We start from the raw sequence: 16,298 nt of genomic DNA, 5'->3' as shown, positions 1-16,298 counted from the left end.
TTTGTTGTTGGGACCTCTCTGACATGTCACATACTGCAGTACCGGCTATAGCCAGTGGGTGGCATAATTGTACAATGGCAGAAAGAGAAAGCCCTCTAGGAAACCCTGAACCCAAAATTGAATTACAAAGGGTTAAAAGTTAAGACAGTTGAAGTTTGATGCGCCGTTCGGTTTGGGCCCCGTTGTGCATATAGACATAAGATTAGAGCAACAATGGGTATGTTTCTGAACACGGGACCAACGGGGATCCATTTTGGGGTGCAAGTCTTCATTCATATGTGTGCTGTACTAAAAAAAAACAGTTTTTAAAATGAAACATTTGCCAAAAATGAAAATCAAAATTTTTTCCTTCTGCTTGGCTTAGATTTATTCAAAAACTGTGGGATCAAAATACGCAGCACACCCCTAGATAAATTCATTAAGGGGTCTAGTTTTCAAAATGGGGTCATTTGTGGGGGTTCTCTGTTGTTTTGGCCGCTCAAGAGCTCTACAAGTGTGCTATGGGGCGTAAAACGCCTTCAAGCAAAATGTCTGTTCTGAAAGCTACCAGCTGCTCCTTTCTGCTTTGGGCCCCGTTGTGCATACGGACATAATATTAGGGCCACAATGGGTATGTTTTTGAACACAGGACAAACTGGGGGATCCATTTTGGGGTGCAAATCCTCACTTTCATGTGCACTATAGAATAAAAAACTGTCTTGAAAATGACATATTTGCAAAAATATGACTTTTTTTTTTTTCCTTCTGTAAATTGCATCAACTCCTGAAAAGAAACCTTAGGGTCAAAATACTCCTAACACCCCTGAGTGAATGCATTAAGTCAGGGTTCCCCAATTCCAGTCCTCAGGGACCACCAACAGGTCATGTTTTCAGGATTTCCTCAGTGTTGCACAGGTGATGTAATTATTGTTGGTGCCTCAGACATTGCCACAGGTGTTCTTACCATAGGATATCCTGAAAACATGACCTGTTGGTGGTCCCTGAGGACTGGAGTTGGGGACCCCTGCATTAAGTGGTATATTTTTTAAACTGTTTTTTTTTGTGGGGGTAACTATCATTCTGACACCTATGAGCCTTTGCAATCTTGGCTTGGTGTAGGAAAACAGTGTTCCTCAAAATGTTGATAATCAATGTTAAATTTGGACGTCTCCTAAATGGTTAAGAAAAAAAACTAAAGTTTTTTTTAAATGTTCGTCCAGGGTAAAGTAATAGATGGAAATATATACCTCATCAAAAATTTGTACAGTAGGTTTTTATAAACTTTCCCAATTTTGTAATAAATATACACAAATTCTGTTGGTCTGTTTGTACCACCTAAATGAGGTACAATATGTAGCGAAAAAGCAATGCCAGAATCACAGGGATATGCAAAACCTTTATGGAGTTATTCTTGTTGACACGTGTCAGATTTCCAAAATTTGGCCTGGTCCTTAAGGCGCAAACAAGCTTGGTCACTAAGGGGTTAAGAAACAGCGCACTTAAAATGCAGCCATGCACACTTGTGTTTGTCTTATATGGCTTTTATCTGCAATACTTCTGCTCCTCCTCTGTTTGTGATGGATCATCTACAGGCTACATCTTCCTATAGTCTGTGTGTCTCACCTCTGTACTCTGTTAACATCCTCCTATAGTCTGTGTGTCTCACCTCTGAACTCTGTTAACATCCTCCTATAGTCTGTGTGTCTCACCTCTGAACTCTGTTAACATCCTCCTATAGTCTGTGTGTCTCACCTCTGAACTCTGTTAACATCCTCCTATAGTCTGTGTGTCTCACGTCTGTACTCTGTTAACATCCTCCTATAGTCTGTGTGTCTCACGTCTGTACTCTGTTAACATCCTCCTATAGTCTGTGTGTCTCACGTCTGTACTCTGTTAACATCCTCCTATAGTCTGTGTGTCTCACGTCTGTACTCTGTTAACATCCTCCTATAGTCTGTGTGTCTCACGTCTGTACTCTGTTAACATCCTCCTATAGTCTGTGTGTCTCACGTCTGTACTCTGTTAACATCCTCCTATAGTCTGTGTGTCTCACGTCTGTAGTCTGTTAACATCCTCCTATAGTCTGTGTGTCTCACGTCTGTACTCTGTTAACATCCTCCTATAGTCTGTGTGTCTCACGTCTGTACTCTGTTAACATCCTTCTATAGTCTGTGTGTCTCACGTCTGTACTCTGTTAACATCCTCCTATAGTCTGTGTGTCTCACGTCTGTAGTCTGTTAACATCCTCCTATAGTCTGTGTGTCTCACGTCTGTACTCTGTTAACATCCTCCTATAGTCTGTGTGTCTCACCTCTGTACTCTGTTAACATCTCTGCCATAATCCTTGCACAGACAGTAGAATTAAAAAAAGGAAAAAAAAAACCTACAATCAGATAATTAAGAACAGACTAGAAAAAATAATACCTATTAGTATCTATTACTTATAAATAGTAGAGGAATCCATGTAATCCGTTCTATTGAAGACAACGTTGTAAAGTGCTGTAAAAGTGACACATTTGTACTTGCGATTTCAGAGGAAAACTCATGTGTTGATATCATGGGAAGCTGCTGCAGCTGTCGAGACGGACTCCCAGACAATCATCCAACCAAGTTCAAAGTAAATTATTGTACAACACAAATGTCAGAACCTGTGCAATAGAGTTTCGTATTTTTTTTGGGAAAAAAAACGGAAAGTGGAGTTTTGTATCTACATGTTGAATCCCTGAAGAGGGTTCTTGACTGAAGAAAAACTCTTGTCATTATTACATAATTTAAAAAAAGCCCTCTAATGCTGCCTTCACACGGGCCTTATTTACTGTGGGCTGTCTGCAGTAGAAAATCAGCAGTAAATATTCAGCTAACCACCGTGGCCAAATCTGCACTTAAATTACATGGATTTACTGCAGTTTTGTTGCAGGTTTAACCTTTGGATTACAAAAGTTGAAATCTGCTGTCAAAATCCATATCTTGCAAATTGACTTTCTGTGAATTTAGAATACACAGCGAATTTGAAATACACCATGCATTCTGCATGTGGATGAGATATGCAGGGGTAGACAAAAATATGGAAACACTGTGCGAAATGCAAGCCTTAAAGGGGTTGTCCGGCCATAAACATTAGGTCTCATTACTTCTGTTTGCCAATTTCCATGCACTTTGTAATATACATTGTGCATGGAAAATGAAGCAAACAGAAGTTTTGGACTTACCTGAAGGGATGCCCCCCCCCTGTGTTGCTCCTCCGTCGTCCCTGGTTACCACAAGAATCTTCTCTTCTTGTCGGGCCAGCTCTTGTCGGCGCGGGAACGAGCCCCTTCTCATCTGCGCATGCGCAGTTCTTCTCTCTGCAGCCGGGACCGATATACGATCTTCTTGTGTGCAGGGGGGGGGAGGATGGAAGAGCCTCAGAGCAGGAACTGAGCTCCCGCCCCCTCTCTGCCTCCTTTCCGCCCCTCTGCACTATTTTCAATGAGGAGAGGCGGGACGGGGGCGGGGCTAATTCACGGACCTTAGCCCCGCCCCCGTCCCGCCTCTCCTCATTGAAAATAGTGCAGAGGGGCGGAAAGGAGGCAGAGAGGGGGCGGGAGCTCAGTTCCTGCTCTGAGGCTCTTCCATCCTCCCCCCCTGCACACAAGAAGATCGTATATCGGTCCCGGCTGCAGAGAGAAGAACTGCGCATGCGCGGATGAGAAGGGGCTCGTTCCCGCGCCGACAAGAGCTGGCCCGACAAGAAGAGAAGATTCTTGTGGTAACCAGGGACGACGGAGGAGCAACACGGGGGGGGGGGGGGTCATCCCTTCAGGTAAGTCCAAAACTTCTGTTTGCTTCATTTTCCATGCACAATGTATATTACAAAGTGCATGGAAATTGGCAAACAGAAGTAATGAGACCTAATGTTTATGGCCGGACAACCCCTTTAAGTTACATGGGATTATAAATGATATTTCAATAAGACATGTAAAGACTGATTTTAAGTGGAGGTAACATGACACAAATGCTGCCGTGAAGAAGTGAACATCTACCCCAGCAACAGGGTTCCATTGGTTAGAGGTTTGAGCCACTCAGCTGCTGTTACACTCTAGATACGAAAACCACCGGGAGCAGGGCAAGAGGTGAAGTAAATACAAATTTGTCGGGAAAGCTCTCAGCCAAGCAGGGGTCAAAAGTGCAGCTCAGTGCTAATGATTAAAATCCTATGCATTTTGTACGGTGTCTTCATATTTGTCTACCCCCTGTGTATATATAATTTTTTTAATTTTCATCCATAAAGCTTGTACTGTAAATTCTGTGGAAATTCTGCCACATTTCCTGCCTGTGTGAAAGCACCCTACAAGGATTTTTAATAGAACACTGCCGTGTGAAAGTATAGTAAAAAAAAAACATTTGGCGTATTTTTCAAACTCTTAAGATATAACTGACAATACAATGTACCCCAGTTTAGACAATGGAGAATGGGAAAAAGCTTCATATTAATTTAATCATTCCCAGCGGTCTAAAGAAGTGGAGCAGTTAATGTCACCAACTTTGGTGGTTTAGTGTAGAATAGGGAGTAATATTTTATACTTTTAAACATTGACAGCCTACATCCTTTGCTATTACATAGTGACATAGTAAGCGAGGCTAAAAAAAGACAAACGTACATCTAGTTCAGCCTGTTTCAACGCCTCCTAATTTTGATAGCCTCTCTGGGTATTCCAGTCCTCTCATTCCGTTTATTAATTTAGTTGCCCTTCCTTGAACCCCCTCAAGCACTGCAACATCTTTCCTGAGCACCGGTGTCCAGAACTGTACACAGTATTCCATGTGAGGCCTGACAAGTGCCTTATAGGGTAGGTTCACACGGGGCGGATTTGCCGCAGTTTTGCTGCGGTTTTTATGTTGCGGTTTGGCCGTAGAAGAACAGCTTCTGCGGCAAAGCCGCTTTAAAGTTTATTTTTGGCTTGCAGATTTTCTTGCGGATTTCGGCTACTCTTTCGCCTCGGAAAATCCACAAGCGTTTTTTATTTCACAGCGCTTTTTTACTTTTACAGCGTTTTTAAGTGCGGATTTTGCTGCGTCCGGCAAAAAAGCGCTGCGGAAAATCAAGAAGAATTAACATGCTGCATATTCTAAAACCGCGCCGCAGCTGCATTTTAGCACTGCGGCAGTGCGGAAAAATTTCGCCCTGTGAGAACAGCTTTTTGGCACTGCAAACGCAGCGGTTTTGCTGCAGTGCGAATATGCAATGGCAAAACCGCAGCAAATCCACACCATGTGAACCCAGCCATATAGTGGAAGAATAATGTTCTCGTCCCTCGCCCCTATACCTTTTTTAATGCACCCCAATACAAGACTTTATTTGCTTTTGCAGCAGCTGACTGGCATTGATTGCTCCAGTTAAGTCTACAGTCCACTAGTACCCCCAGGTCTTTTTCCATATCAGTTTTCCCTAGCTGTACCCTATTTAGTGTATATTGGTGACATCCGTTTCTCCTGCCCATGTGCAATATTGCATTTATTAATATTGAACTTCATTCTACCAAAGCCCCCAACTTATCCAAGTACGTTTGCAGCCGTATATTGTCCTCCGTTATATGAATTATCTCTTATAATTTCATATCGTCTGCAAATATTGATATTTTAGTGTGCAGTCCCTCTATCAGGTCGTCGATAAATATATTGAACAGAATGGAGCCTCATAGCGAACCCTGTAGCACCCCACTAGCAACGGTGACCCAATCGGAGTACGAACCGTTTATAACAACACTTTGCTTTCTTTCTCGGAGCCAGTTCTTTACCCTGATACACACGTTTTCGCATTTTTATTATCAGCCTATTATGCGGCACGGTGTCAAATGCTTTAGAGAAATCCAGATATACGAGATCAATAGACTCTCCCAGGTCCAGCCTAGAACTTACGTCATTGTACAAGCTGATCAGATTGGTCTCACATGATCGACACCCCCCCCCCCCCATGTACCCATGAGCTATACTGTTGTTTTCCTTGAGGTATTCCAGGATGGCATCTCTCAGAAACTCCCTAAATATTTTTCCAATTGAAGTGAGACTTACCGGTCTGTAGTTACCAGGCTTTCTTCTTGACACTTTTTTGTATATTGTAACCACATTGGCAATGCGCCAATCCAGTGGTACAACCCCGGTCTCAATAGAAACCTTGGGTGTATTCCATCTGGGCCCAGCGATTTGTTGATTTTGATCTTTTTTGTCACTGCATTGCTGCCCGTTCCTCCTCCACTGCTGCCAGCCGCCCCTCCCCCCATTCCACCTTCCGCCCCCCCTCCCACTTATTATCACCCCAGCAACTATTATCAAGCTTCCCATATTCTTCCTCCAGTATCCCTGAACTCTCCCTTCAAGACGCCTTGAGCTGCAGCCTAATGAGTCGGGCACAGTGACACACAGTACCTGCTGATCACAAAGGCTCTAAATAATAAATTTATAATCTGGGACACCAGTCTCAGATTTAAATTGATGCTTGTCCACCAAGTATTCCTGGAGGAAGGATGTAAAGTAGGTGGGCAGGCTCTAATATGGAGGTAGGTCACCATGCTTTCAGCGACTCCCAGCTGCCTGAGCTCTGCCAGTCTTGACTTCCAGCTATAGGACACTGCACTTTATTATCAATTTTTTTTCTTGCTAAAAAATGCATCTTCTAGTCCGAAAGCTATGGTAACTATAGATAGTTTGCTATAACTTTGATGCCTTTAATGGAGTTATGGAACTTTCCAAAAAATTATACTATTTTGTGTCTGTAGCTCTTAGGCAGACCTGTATGTCTTCCTGGTTACAACCAAGCCTTGTGTGGTAAGGGACTGCAGTTATACGCCCTTTTATTTATCCCATACTTATTGCTGTCCAACCAAATTTATGTTGGCAAGATGTAGGAGACAGATAATATGAGGGAATGGGGGTATATGAAACCAAAAAAGAAGCTCCTTCTTAAAATGAAAGATATTAATTTTCTTGCAGGTCACCAATGTGGATGATGAGGGGACGGAGCTGGGCTCTGGGATTATGGAGCTAACGCAGACGGAGCTGGTTTTACACACCAGGAAGCGGGATGCTGTGAGGTGGCCATACCTCTGTCTGCGGCGGTACGGATATGACTCTAACCTCTTCTCCTTTGAAAGTGGGCGGCGTTGTCAAACTGGCCAAGGTATGTTTGAAACTCAATTTAGCTCCTGTCCACGGACGATTGTGCATTGCATTACTCGCGGCAATAATCTGGCCACGAGTAACGCAGTGTACGCTTTTCATCGTGTTGCTAACGAAAGCGCAGTCCCATGTCCACGAGTGGAGAATCATAGCGGTTCTCCGCTCGTGGGACTCAAATCGCGGCATGCGGCATGCTGAAAATAAGACCTAGTAGAGGTTTTACTGAAGTGCTAAATATAAGGCCTCCCCCGAAAGTAAGACCTAGCTCTGTCCCTGCTGTGCGAGTCTGCTGTGATGAGCTCCCCCTAGTGGCCGGAAGCTGCAATAACGTCCCTACTGTACAAGTAATCCAGGAACTGCTTTGGGTGGTCGTTACAGTCTCCAAAAAGTGTGTGGGAGCCAGGTACTTTACAGCCCTTATTTCTTGTAGCCCTGTGTGTGAGTCAGGCAAGACAAGAAGTACTCATTCAAGGACAGTGCTATTGCTAGACATGAGAAATTTGGGCCAATGATTCTGAAAGAAATGGAGTCATAACCAGGAAATTCAGGGTTTGGATTGTTATGATGATGTTCCAGAAGATGATGCCATGACTGTCCTAGAATAAACCTTGCTTTGTGTTCATAAATATCGGGATTGGTAAATGTACCATAGATTGGAAATAATGGTAGTAGCAAGAAATGCTTGATAGGATTCACAGTTTGTCTGGTTATGCTGGTTTGTGATGACAACTACTGTACAGTATATAAATGTTCATTTTTTGTTCAACAATAAATGTAAATTTTTCTTCATGGAAAAATAAGACATCCCCTGAAAATAAGACCTAGCGCATATTTGGGAGCAAAAATGAATATAAGACACTGCCTTATTTTTGGGGAAACGGGGTAGGGACATGCCAGCAGTTTTGGTGGGACTGAAGAATCCATTTTATGGAAATGACTATTTGCCATTCAAAAGAAAGTCTTGCTTGAAGTGATTGAATTAGGAGGGTTGAAAATAGTGAATATTCAGATTCAAAATATTCCTTCTATAAGTCTCCAAGATTTTGTGTTTTTCTCCTGTTACTGACTTTCTTTTTTGTTCCTTGTTTCCCTCTCAGGGATATTTGCATTCAAGTGCTCCCGGGCTGAAGAAATTTTCAACCTGTTGCAGGAACAAATGCAGCGTAACAGCATCAGTGTTGTTGAAGAACCAGTCATGATCACAAGGACCGGCCACCCAGCTGAAATGGAGATGCCTCGAACCCCACAGACCCCTGGAGGTATGTACAAGTGCATATGAAAGCACGTTATTGACTATTTTAAAATGCCATTAGTTTCATGGTGAAATACATACTGTATGAGAAGAGAAAACAAGTGGACAAAACTAAATGAGTGACAATCTGGTACAGAGGTAGACAGGACCCTGCCCACGAGAGCTTATAATCTACGAGGGTAGAGGGGGAAAAGACAATCGGTAAGGGTAGATGATCAGGTTGTGTTGTAGTGGCAGCAGTGATACTGTAGCTTTTTGGAAGAGGTGGGTTTTGTTGCTTTTGAAGGTTTTAAAGGTGAGTAAACCTCTGAAGCTGAGAAACTTTGATTTGGTCATAAATCAGAAGCCTGAGCTGCTTATTCAACAGATTTCCTAGTTTTCTGCAGTTATTTGTATGCTTTGAGACATAGAGGATGACAAAGATAAGTACCATATATACTCCAGTATAAGCCTAGTTTTTCAGCACATTTTTTTTATGCTGAAAAAGCCCCCCTCGGCTTATACTCGAGTGAGGTAAAAAAAAAAAAAACAACCAAAAATCCGCAATACACACCTCCCAGCTGGCGACTGTGTCCCGGCGCGATGCTCTCCCCGGCGGTGCAGCAAGCTGCTTTAGAATTCTCCCGCTGTCATCTCCCTGCTCAGCTTTGAATTCCCCCGCCGTCAGTGCTCTGTAGGAAAGCGCTGTGATTGGATCGAGCACCAGCCAATCACAGCCAGCGCTCAGTCATTCACAGCCATTCAGTGGATGATATCACTGAATGACTGTGATTGGTTTATCAAGCGCCGGCTGTAATTGGCTGGTGCTCGATCCAATCACAGCACTTACGCAGCGCTGACGGCGGGGGAATTCAAAGCCGAGCGCGGAGATTTCTCAAGCAGCTTGCCGCACCGCTGGGGACGCAGACGCAGGCTGGGAGGGGAGTATTGCATTTTTTCTTTACCTAGTATATACTCGAGTATAGCTAGGCTTATACTTGAGTCAATAAGTTTTACCAGTTTTTTGTGGTAAAACTTATCGACTCGGCTTATACTCGGATTGGCTAATACTCGAGTATATACGGTAAGCTAAAAATTTTAATAAAACCCAATTGCAAAACTGCGTTTCAGCCAAAATAACATCCATTTCAGTGAACAAAAATAAAAGTCCCCAAAGCACTGATCAAAGTTTGTAAAGTGATTCCATTTTGATAAACTCACTGATTGGGTGATTATACCGCTGCTCATGTGACCCCATACTCACTGTTGTGATGAGACTGCAGATCTCATGCTGTACATGCTTCAAATGATCTTGACTGCTCAATTTTGTGTTCAGCAGCTTATTATCGTTAATGTCGCATACATCTGCAGGCTTTAACTGTGCATACATAGGTAAAACACATCGCAGCCAGCACTTGATCCCATCATGTACATGACAGCTGTGGAGGGGGCCGGTTGTGAATGAGTTAGGCGACATTCACACGAGCGTAAATCTCATGTGAGTTTTGTGTGATGCACAAAACTTGTGCTAATATGAACTCCATTCCTTTGAATGGAGTCATACAAATGAGTGATGCTGGGAGGCAGAAAATCGCTGCATGTCCAATTTTTTTTCTGCGTCCCATAGATACATCGCCCATTGTTTTTAATGGAACAGTCAAACATATTGCATGTCGTGCAATGTGCGATGAATACCATGTGATGTTTATCATTAAAGTCAATGGGAAACGGTAGCTGATCCTTCGACAAATGTGAAACAAACGCTGGAGGATCGGAAATTTCACAGAAGTAATGTGAGAAATTTTTGCATGAAAAACATCTAGCATCCACTTATAAAACGCTAGTTGACAAGCGTGATATTATAACAGTCTCTTGGGCCGATATTGCGCTCGCCCATGTATATGTAGCCTTAGGAGGTGAAGGGAAAGCAAGTAATGAAGAGGAAAATGTAGTCTAGGACTGAACCACTGGCGTGTCCTGAACAGTGAATGCTAGGAGCACAAGCCACCAGAACCACAAATATCAGGTGCCAGACGAAGAAAATAGACAAAAAGGTGCTCAATTAAAGTGTATTAAGCACAGAAAACCTTAACTCCTAGAAAAAAACCTTAAAGGCTATGGACATGTTTTGGGGGGTATTTTTATTTTTTACCTTAACACTTTCATGACCAAGGCGTCTAGGCCCTATTCTGCCATTCTGGTAGTTACACTACAATAACTTTATTTTTTGGATGATAACTACATGAAGCCTTGTGGTATTTTTCAATGGTACCGTTTTCTGTACCATATAATATATTGGAAGACTAACAAAAAACATGTCTGAGGCGAAATGGGGAGAAAAATGCACTTGCATCATTCTGTAGGGGTTCTATTTTTTACAGCATTCATGATGTGGTAAAAATGACATGTCTTTATTCTGTGGGTTAGTATGATTACATCAATAGCAAATTTATATGGTGGTTGTTGAGGTTTTTTCTTTCCAATTGCTTTCTGCCGCCATGTCGATGGGGCTGTGTGAGAACTTTTGCATTTTTGTTTTTTTAAACTTAGAAGTTTTATTGTATTTTACAAAGTTTCCATCAATTCCCAGCTTGGGAACAACAATGCAGTGCAATGGGAAAAGGAGGCGCATGGGAAAAGGAAAAATACTATCACTGTTAACTCCCGTTTACATGCAACAATTATCGCTCAAAATGTGTTAAAACGACCGTAGATGAGCAATAATCGTTGTGTGTAAACACCGCCATCATGCACTTTTCCTATGAACAATGATTTTACATTGAACTTAAAATCCATTGTTCAGCAGCAGAGAGATAAAGTATCTCTGAACAGACCCCACAATGTTCTCCGCGCGAGACAGGAGATTACTTTCTATTCTATAGGCAGCCCCTGCGAGAACAATGCAGCTGTGTGCCAAGCCCAGCCCACATGCTGGTCTCTGCAAACCGCTCCCAGAGGCACTTTTACACACAAATGAAGATGATAGTGTTAATGGACATTAACACTTTATGTAAAATGATTGCTAAAACTTTCAATCTTTCAATAGTTTGAAAGATTATCTTTACGTGTAAATGGGCCTTTCAGCATAGCAATAGTAAATGTGCATCTTTAGAACCGACCTGAAAATGGCACAACAGTAGAAGATAAAGAACATATTAAGAGAGGGTGCACAACAGGCTGACAACTTGCAGGAAAGAAATTCAGGTATCTCAATGTGATGTACTGTATTATATCTGAATAAGGGTCATTCTACACGCAGTAAACAAAAAGATAAAAGACCCAACTGCAGGATGCAGATTAAGTAACTGACCCCTTGACAAGACAAATAAAATAACTGATCCTCTGTGTTGCTTTGGGGGTGTAAGAACTGTGGCCCCTCTTGCATTCCACAGAGAGAACCCTTAGGCCTCATGTCCACAGGCAAAAGAAGAATTAAAATCTGCAGCGGATTTTAACTCTTCTCCTGCCTGCGGATCCGCATCCCATAGGGATGCATTGACCACCCGCGGGTAGGTAAATACCCGCGGATGGTCAATAAAAGTGATTTTTTTTTTTAAAAATGGAGCATGAAAAAATTTGGACCATGCTCCATTTTTGTGCGAGTCTCCCGCGGGGATGGCTCCCGCAGGCTTCTATTGAAGCCTATGGAAGCCGTCCGGATCTGCAGGAGACCTAAAATAAGAATATACTCAGCTGCTCCGGATCTTCCCTTCGCCGCGGCTTCATCTTCTCTCGGTCGCGGCCGGATCTTTTTTCTTCGGGCCGGCGCATGCGCGCGGCACGCAACCGACGTGCAATGCACATCCGCCGGGCCGAAGAAAGAAGATCCGGCCGCGACCGAGAGAAGATGAAGCCGCGGCGAAGGGAAGATCCGGAGCGGGCGAGAAGTAAGTTAATTCTTATTTTAAGCGCTCATGTCCGCGGGGCAGGAGGGACCCGCTACGGATTCTACATGGAGAATCCGTAGCGGGCCTGATTTTCCTCGTGGACATGAGGCCTTATACATTAGTAAAGGGAAATGTAAAATAAGAGGGAGGAGTACGAAGGCGGAGAGGAAAAGACAGAAAAATCGTGGAAAGAGGGAAGGGAAATTACAGGGGAGAGAAAGGTTTATGCTAGGAGGCAGCTATAGCTTGACAGCTAAAAAGATAAACAAGATGAGGGTACTCGAATGACAAGGCACCAATTGGATTTTCTTGTGCAACAGGGCCTCCCGTGGGTTGTTGGCCAGATTACAACCTGTAAGAATAAAGAAGTATACATGAATGCAAAGCCACCAAATATAATGCATATTTCTAGGTACCTGACCTCCTCGAAAACATTTAGCAGAATAACCTGGGACTGCAACTAGCTATATGAACTGGAGTCAAGAACCCTCTTATGAGGACTTTGACATTTGTTTCCAACATCAAGGTATTCAGCAAGCCTGTAGAACACAAGTCCCAAATCTGAGACCATTGAGCCTCTGTAAGCTCCTTGCTGAGAACAGCCTCCCAATTACAAACTTATGACAAACTATGGCAAGGCTGAATTTGGGTAAGGCAGTCGTATACAAGAGATAAGCCTAGGAGAGCGCAAGTGTTGAAGGCAACTTGACTCAAACTATGTGGAATGGAAGGGTACAGCACCATGTCTCATAAGAGATGAGAGAAAATCCTGTATTTGCAAATCCTGAAGAAGTTCTCAGCTGGGCAGAGAATATTTTTCTTGAAAAACAGGCAAAACTTTAATTCTCAAAGGGTGCAAAAACTGACACATTCTAGTGAGTCTTGCAGCCATCCATCAGTAAAAAGACCAGAAGATTCTAACCCTGAACATTACTTCATTCTGGGCCATAGGGAGAAACTGGGAGATCAGCCCTGCAGAGTACTTGACTGCGTCCCACACACTAAGTGAATGCGATAGAATGAATTGTCGATAAACAATCTCTGGGATGGCAGAAGCCGCAGCAGTTCACCCAACAGGAGCGATTGACTTTCTAGGGCCTCCAATGAAATCTACAGGGAAGCTCTATAGTAGCAAGATAAAGGGACAAAGGTGCTACCTTGGCCACTTAATAATTCTTAGTTATATTGGGCACTCCCAACAATCCTTTGGACTAGTACCCCTGTAAGGTGAGATTATTGACTTTGGGAGCACTCCCCTTCCAGATAAATGAGGTAACTAATCTCTGAAATATCTTAAGGTAGTGTTGAGGAACTGGCAGCATGTGAAAAAAATTCAATAATTTGGTCAAAAATTCAATTTTCAACATGTGTACTCAGCCCAAACGGGAGATGGGGATACTTGCCCCTGGGTAGATAGGAAGGATGCCAACAGTACAACCTCAAAGCTGAATACAGCCGGACAGATGTATGCAAAGCCACCGTAACGGGTGGATATTTGCCCCTGTCTTCCAGCATAGAATGAAGGTAATGTAACATACTGAGATAATTAGCTGAAGCCAATGTACCCACCTCCATTGGTTAGGCGATTGCCCAGGTAGTCTAGGTGGCCTGCAGCCCACTGGAAAGGAATGCTCCTCTTTAGATTGGTGACTGTTGGGGAAGGCAACATTATGTTCAATGCATACAATTTGGAATGATTAACTATTCAGACAGATATTGACCCCAAGTTGTAAGAAGTCTGAAGCAGAGAAGGAAGGATTAGCAAGATGTTGTCCACAAAGAGGGATGTAGAGAAGCAATCTTTACACCTTGAATTGAACTGCTCAAGAGCGAGGATGAGTAGGAGGGAGAGGGGGCAACTCTGCTGGGTACCCCAGCTAATTGGGAAGAAGTCTGAAGAAAACCCACTATTGACCAGGTGACAAACTGCAGAGGGAAGTCTCACCTATCCAACACCTCAAAATGGTAAAAAAGCCTTTGATACAGTACCATGGTTCTAATAGCCAGTGAAAGAAACATAGCATACAGGCCCCTTTGTTTGCAGATGCCCACTACACATTGTCAGAAGTCTGATGCAGTAGCACAAAAGCCCACTCGATTTCTGTGAATTAACTGCCTCAGGGCAGCATTCGGGCATTTTGATTTTAGCTAAAATCTTAATGCCTACGTTTATTAAAGATACAGGGTGGTCACTCTTAGGATTTGGCATCATAGAGATGGCTGCAGTGAACGTAGTGCTATTGGGGAATTAACCGTTCCGAAGGGAATTTAAAAAAACTTATTGAGCGGACCAGACAAGATAGGAGCATGTTTTTTTTAGCGTACAGCCGTTAAGCCATCTGAGCCTGGTCTTTCATGACCTCCTCTTGTAGAATCTTCTGATCTAGTACGGCAACTAATGTGTCAGGCTTAGCAGGCAAGGGGACAGTGGATTGAAACTCCCGGGCTGCCACTAAATTAGATGGTGCCTGCTCTGAGTAGAACTGTCTTAAATTATGCTGGACTCCCATGCCAACGTATCGGGATTAGAAGACGCCTGGCCAGTACTCGTATGTAACAGAAGCAGGGGGTACGTGAAAACATAATATCTGAGGCTGTGAGCCAAGCGGAAGTTAACATTTATTTAAGTGTAATGGCGCTGTTGAGCCCAGCATATAGCCTGCTCCACCTTCTTTGTCAAGAATAAGTCAAGTTCCCTACGGGCTCTTTCTAACGCCTCACACACCTGAGGGGTGAAAGCTTGTTTCAGCGGAGTTTCTAAATGACTTATTTGAAGTTCCAATCGAGATTGTGTGGCTTGTTGCTCTATCTTTCTGATTGCCACATCCCAGATTAATAATCAGCATAGGACTGTTTTATGGGCTTTCCAAAGAGAAACTGAGGAGAAGTAAGGTTCGTTAATGGCAAAATGATTCCTTTAATACTGCCTCCAAGACCGAAGAAACTTTAGGAAAAGACAAGAGTGAGTAATTTAGCACCCAATTCGCGACACAGGGTCACGTGTGAATAGAGGTGCCGGTGAGTTGAATAGGATTATGGACCAACCATGGAACAAAGAGGATGGAGACTGACTGCATATTAGGCAAAAACACCAGGTGAACCAAGATATGGTCAATCTTAATGAACAGTTGGTGCCTGGGTAGGAAGATGTAATCCCTAATAGTGGGGTGGGACTCCCTCCAGGTATCCAATAAGCAACTAGCAGCAAACAAAAAGTGAAACGCAGAAGGATAGAGGAAAAAGCATGCCCGCCAGTAGCAAATCACTCCCCTGGTTCTATCTAAGGCCTTGGCTATATAAACGTATAGAAGGATGCCAGGTACTTTCGGGCAGAAGTTGCAGAAAAATGAGTCTCTTGCATATACACTTCATTGGCATGTAAGCTATGATAACTAATAGCGTTGGTACACTTATGAGGCAAATTAAGGCCTCGTACATTATGGGAAGCGACTGACCGTACAGAATATAGAAAGCTGAAAAGACTTATGTGAATTGGTCAAAGCCCAAGACAAAGGGACAGAGGAGAGCCCTAACGGCACTTCTTCGGGGGAGGGGAGGGATCTCAGCATAGAGACATGAAGAGAAGAAAGATTTATGTTCTATTTGGGGATTTGGTTGTGTTCCGATTTAGCCAATCAAATTTAACTAAATGTTAAATTGTTGTAGTTAGTACACATCTGCCATCATTTAAAGTGATTCTGATTTTACCCCATCTTGGTCGGATTTTTTTTTAATATGACTAAAACATGACATTTTAACAGGGTTGTGTAGACTTGTTATATCCACTGTATATCAGGAAAAAAAGACATGCACCTCTCAATGCAGTAGAAAAACAATGCCATTTTTATGTTAGTAAAATTTGAAGACCAACAGGTGTGCTACTCGAGAGAGAAGAAAGAAGGTAGGAAACAAAAGAAGGGAGGTAGAAATAGGAGGGGAGAAGAAGAAAAAGAAAAAAAGGCAGGGTATGGGTGTTTAAGTTGGAAAACGCTGAGTAACAGGGCACAAGAGAAAGTAGACCACATAATCACGTGAAGGCAGTGACT

At 43.0% G+C, this 16,298-nt stretch overlaps 1 protein-coding gene across 1 annotated transcript in view; it reads left to right on the top strand.

The window, feature by feature from the left end:
• FRS3 (fibroblast growth factor receptor substrate 3) overlaps positions 1–16,298 on the top strand; it is a 54,973-nt gene that overhangs the window by 28,483 nt on the left and 10,192 nt on the right. Inside the window, exons 3-5 of the mRNA XM_066600286.1 lie at positions 2,514–2,596; positions 6,949–7,135; positions 8,232–8,393. Of these exons, the coding sequence (XP_066456383.1) occupies positions 2,537–2,596; positions 6,949–7,135; positions 8,232–8,393 (409 nt within the window). The 5' untranslated portion in view covers positions 2,514–2,536. The remainder of the gene's footprint in view (positions 1–2,513; positions 2,597–6,948; positions 7,136–8,231; positions 8,394–16,298) is intronic.

Source organism: Eleutherodactylus coqui, chromosome 4 (assembly GCF_035609145.1).
Source record: "Eleutherodactylus coqui strain aEleCoq1 chromosome 4, aEleCoq1.hap1, whole genome shotgun sequence".
Classification (NCBI taxonomy): domain Eukaryota; kingdom Metazoa; phylum Chordata; class Amphibia; order Anura; family Eleutherodactylidae; genus Eleutherodactylus; species Eleutherodactylus coqui.
Note: the sequence above shows the minus strand (reverse complement) of the source record. Positions and strands in the feature narration are given on the sequence as shown.